General features: G+C 42.6%; 2 protein-coding genes across 2 annotated transcripts; one reads left to right on the top strand and one right to left on the bottom strand.

Moving 5' to 3' along the window:
* Positions 1-539: 539 nt before the first annotated feature.
* On the bottom strand, positions 540-3,410 carry CSUI_010025 (transmembrane; the record flags this gene model as incomplete). Its single annotated transcript, XM_068070132.1, has 3 exons — positions 1,724-3,410; positions 1,151-1,220; positions 540-649 (listed from the first exon to the last, which is right to left on the bottom strand). Coding segments are annotated over exons 1-3 (540 nt in total), but the record flags the coding sequence as incomplete, so codon positions are not given.
* Positions 3,411-3,567: 157 nt separating this feature from the next.
* On the top strand, positions 3,568-4,168 carry CSUI_010026 (uncharacterized protein). The gene has a single exon (XM_068070133.1). It carries the CDS (start codon positions 3,793-3,795, stop codon positions 4,084-4,086), a length of 294 nt encoding a protein of 97 aa, XP_067917892.1. The 5' UTR covers positions 3,568-3,792; the 3' UTR covers positions 4,087-4,168.
* Positions 4,169-4,500: the final 332 nt, after the last annotated feature.

The raw sequence follows: 4,500 nt of genomic DNA on the forward strand, positions 1-4,500 counted from the left end.
AGATAGATAGATAGGTAAATAAATAAATGAACAGAGAGAGATCTACGTTCGCATGCAACTACAGAAGAAAGGGTGAGGCTTGGATGTTTCTACAGAAGAGATTTCGATGCCGCTGAAGCACTACAACAGACTTATAGGTGTACGTACACCTCAGTAGAGATCCATATACACATCCATCTCTATGTTGTATCGATCTGTAGATCTGAATACATAGAACGTAGAGATGCATCGTATATGGACTCCTTCGAGGTCAGATACACCTCGCATCTACATACGAAAATAGAGCAGGGCAAGGACAGAGAGACAGACAAGCCAAGACGAACTTCATGCAGGATTCTTTTGCTTCTTTTCTCTCACTTCCTAAGAAGTCTATTTTCTTTGTATGATGATAAAGAGAAAGATACAAAGACCCACGCGCCTCTCCGAAAAAGGAAGGGAAAACCAAGAGATGTACAAGACAAAGAGATAAGAAAGAACAGCGATAAAGAAAGAGAAGAAGAAGAAGAACTGTCTTGTCTCTTCTTCTCTCCTTTTCTTACGGAGCATCTCTGCGCGACATTTGCAGGTGTGAAACCTCCGGGACAGAAGAAATCTCCTTGAGGAGCTGGACAGTTCGCACACGTAGCTAGCTGTGTATCGAGATAGTATCCTGAAGAGATGTACACCAAACGAATCACCTTTATTTATCAGAGACACTCGAGAAGAGAAAGAAAGAATCGATGTGAGAAGCAAGCAAGGTAGAAACAGAAAGACAGAGAAGTAGAGGGCAAAGAAGAAAAGAAAAAGCAAGTCAGAAGAGTGGGTCGACCTTGACTCGATCTGTCGCTTCGTTAGTTGTTCTTCTCTTGTGACATATATATATATATATATATATATGCCAGCACCCCCTGTATTTGTGGTGTATATACACCTGGAGAGTTGAGAGGTGAGTAGGCTTTCATCGACTTATCAAGACCCCTCTCTTCGCATGAAGCGTGGAGTTAAGAAGAGAAGAGAGGGGAAACGTGCTAAAAGAGACAGTCTGACTTGATGATTAGCAAGAGGAAGTTGAAGGGGAGGAGGAAGAAAAGCCATTATAGATTTGTGTGTCTCTCTCTTTCTATCTTTCCTTCTTTCTTATTTCTCTTTTTCTTCCTCATTCTCTGTTCACCTGCACCGCAGGCACACTGTGTAATCGACGATGCTCCTGTTGCTCCTAGTGTCGATGCTTGCGCTGGACACTGCGGTCAGAACACAATCGACATGACAAGAATCGATGATACAGCCAGATGTGAGGAAAAGAGACCTAAAGGAAGAAAAAGTTGTACACATACACTCCATCCCCTACCGTCACCTCCGGCATCTTTCTTCTTTATTCCTCTGTAGAAGAGAAAGAAGAATTGAATCGCGATAGAAGAAGAGAGCCGTCTTCTTCTCTTTTACAGAAAGGACAAGAGAGATTGAGAATGATCTACCGACAAAGAAAACAGTCGTGGGAGAAAGGTCATGTCCTCTTCACATAGAGAGGAAGAAGAAAAGGCAACTGTGCTTTTGAACGTAAGATATTCATATCTATGTAAAGATACGAATGACGAGAAAAGATAGAGAAGAGAAGATCTTGACAAGGATCGAAAGGGAAAATGAGGGAGAAACAGGAGCAGGTTGGGAAGCAAAGAAGACAGAAAGAAAGGAAGTGAGGATTTTGACGCTTTTTCACATCTCTTCCTTTTCGTGTTTTACTTACAGGCATGCATTTTGACATTCCAGGGAAAGGAGCGTAAGAATCTGCCGGACAAGGCGTACAATTGGGAGGACCTGAACCTGCTTGTCCGGGTGTACATACACTTGAAGCGCGCGCTGTTGGGTGCACTGAAGAGTCTGGCCCTGTTGCTGCTGTGACAAAGAGTGTTTCTCTTTCAAGATCTCCATGGAGAGAAAGAGAAAGAAAAAAGAAAAGAAGAAGACGAAAGAGAGAAAGAAAAGAAAACAGAGGATTCCCACCTGATCTGCGCGTGGTTGGGGTGTACATACACCTCAAGGGGTGAGAGCGTAGTGCCATGAGGATGTCTTGCAATTCGGAAAAAAGAGAATAAAGACAGTTCATCCCGGGGTGTATGTACACCTCATATGCAATATGATTGCCATGATAAAGGCCTTTCAAGACGTCAAATCAAAATTCTTCTTTCTTTCTAAGTCTCCCCGATAATGTGAGAAGAAACCCTTCATCCGAAAAAGAGAAAAGAGAGAAGACTAGAGAGGAAATTCACTAACTTGGACTCCTTGTTTCTGATACCAGAATGAAGCAGATATCGACAGATTTCTACTCTCTCCTTTGCTTCAAGGGAATTCTCATCTTGACCTATGCCTTTGCAAACAACCAGAAGAAAGAAAGATGTCCTCTCTTCAGAAGGACTTCTCATCCTAGGAAGGGACGGATTCTCCAAAGGAAAACGAAGAGACGAACGATAAGACAGAGAGACAAGATTGGAGACGAAGGGAAACAAGAAGAAAGCAAAGGCAAAAAGTTAAAGAGACGAAGAAGAGAAAGAGGGAAAAGAAGAGGAGAAGAAGAAGAAAACGATGAAGAGAAAGAGATGAGAACAAAGAGAACGCTCTTTTTCTCTCAAGGAAAAGAGGTTTGGAGACCGAGGTTGTCTATCTATCTATCTCTCTTTCTGTCTCTTCCTCTTGCTTTCTCTTCTTTTTTCCGAGAGGCTGGAGAAAGCACATTTCTCTGCTGTTTCTTAGAGAGAGGTGGGGTTCCTTTTGCCTCCTTCCGTTGAAAGACGAGTAAAGAAGAGTTTATCTCTCTTGAGATTCCTTGGTGGAAAGAGAGAAAGTATGAAACGAAGAAGGAGTGAGGTGACAAGTTAGCTCCCTATCTCTGTGCAGAGAAGGAGGAAAGGAGACGACAGAAGGCATACAGACAGAGAGACGGAAAGGGAAAGAGACACAGAAAGGAATAGAATGGAAAGATAAACCGAAGAGAAGCAACCGATCTTCTTCTTTCTTCTTCGCCTCTTCTTTTCATCCTTTCCTCTTCTTCCTTCCTCTTTCCGTCTTCTTTCTTCTGTCGATGCACGTTTCCCAATCCTTAGGGTTTCTACTCAAAGAAAGATAGGGGGCTAGCTAAAAAGACTAAACGACAGAAAGAATTGAAAGTGACGAGTTTCGCTAGACGTAACAGGCATGATGGCCCGTGAATAAGAGAGAACTTCCTTTGTCACAGGAAGATGATAGAGAACTCCAAGATGCGGAGACCTCGTAGCCTCAGAAGCAGTTGTCTCCGCTCCAGTAGGAAGACGGGTAAGACTCAAGAATCTGCGAAGGAGAAAACAACTAAAGACAAGGAAAAGAACAGGGAGGAGAAAGAAGATGTTGGAATAAGAGAGAAGAAAGGGATGAAATATAAAAGGGAAAAGAGACTTGTGTAAAGATCTTTCAAAAGGAATGAGAAAGAGTTAAAGCATGGGTAGAGAATAGCATCTTGTTGGGTTTGTCTTGTTGTCTCTCGAAGAACTTCTGGCTGCATGCATGCATGCATCCATGCATGCGTTCCTTCACTGACTAGAGAGTTGAAGAAGTGTCGTGTGCGAAGAAGAAGAAGAAAAAGAAAAAAGACAACTACATCATTCTTCATTGTCGTTGCTTACAGAGAACAACGTTGTCATGAACCAACGGATGAGCTCTCTTCTGAAAGATATCTCAATGCATAAAGAACGACTTCCGTCTTCTCCGGTCAGGGTGGCCGACGAAAAGATAGACGAGAATTCTCAGAAGCGATCTTCGAGAACATGAGATGAAGAAGACTTAATGCTCTTTTTACTTTCCTTATTCTCTCGGTCTCTTGTCGAGAACGAAATAGAAGACGAGAGGGGACATAGGGAAGAGAGGACAGAAGGAGACAATCGAGATACTCAATCGACATGTTCGGACAACATCGATGCTTCGCGTAGAGAGTCAAGTCGTCCTCCTGTTCGGAAAGTCTCGGACACGAAGCTTCTCTACACATACACTGGGATATTCGCGGTACCTATAGATGGATTTGTACTTATATACGGAGATACCTATGTGTGTGTTCATACGTGGGTAGATGTCTATCTGTAGGAGATACAGCGGGCTGTATATCAAGCTCTACTGAAGAGATGTATCTATCGAGCTATCTCCTTAACTTTCGTTGTGTCGCCTGATCTTATATTTTTACGTCTTAGGACGCTCCTATATTTCAAGTCCGCTTGGTGGAATAACCTTGAGGAGTTCTGTCCGTTCTTAGGGTGTATGCGTAGCTAATGGATGCCTCTCCATCTGTCTCTTTCTCGATGTATCTGTATGTCTATTACTCTACCTATCTATAGGTATCTATTTGTAGCCCTTTATCTATCTATCTATATATATATCTGTCTGCCGTGTCTCTGTGTGTATTTATCCCTCTAAGACTATAGATCCCATCTAGCTGACCGTACAAGCCACGAGTGTATACACCTATGTGTTTTATCTGTATACACACATCTAACTGCGAAA

The sequence above is a fragment of the Cystoisospora suis genome, assembly GCF_002600585.1.
Source record: "Cystoisospora suis strain Wien I chromosome Unknown contig_6571, whole genome shotgun sequence".
In the NCBI taxonomy this organism is placed as follows: domain Eukaryota; phylum Apicomplexa; class Conoidasida; order Eucoccidiorida; family Sarcocystidae; genus Cystoisospora; species Cystoisospora suis.

Excerpts from the sequence above, each read along its gene's own strand:
- CSUI_010026 (XM_068070133.1), top strand. The coding sequence starts at position 3,793 with ATGCTCTTTTTACTTTCCTTATTCTCTCGGTCTCTTGTCGAGAACGAA.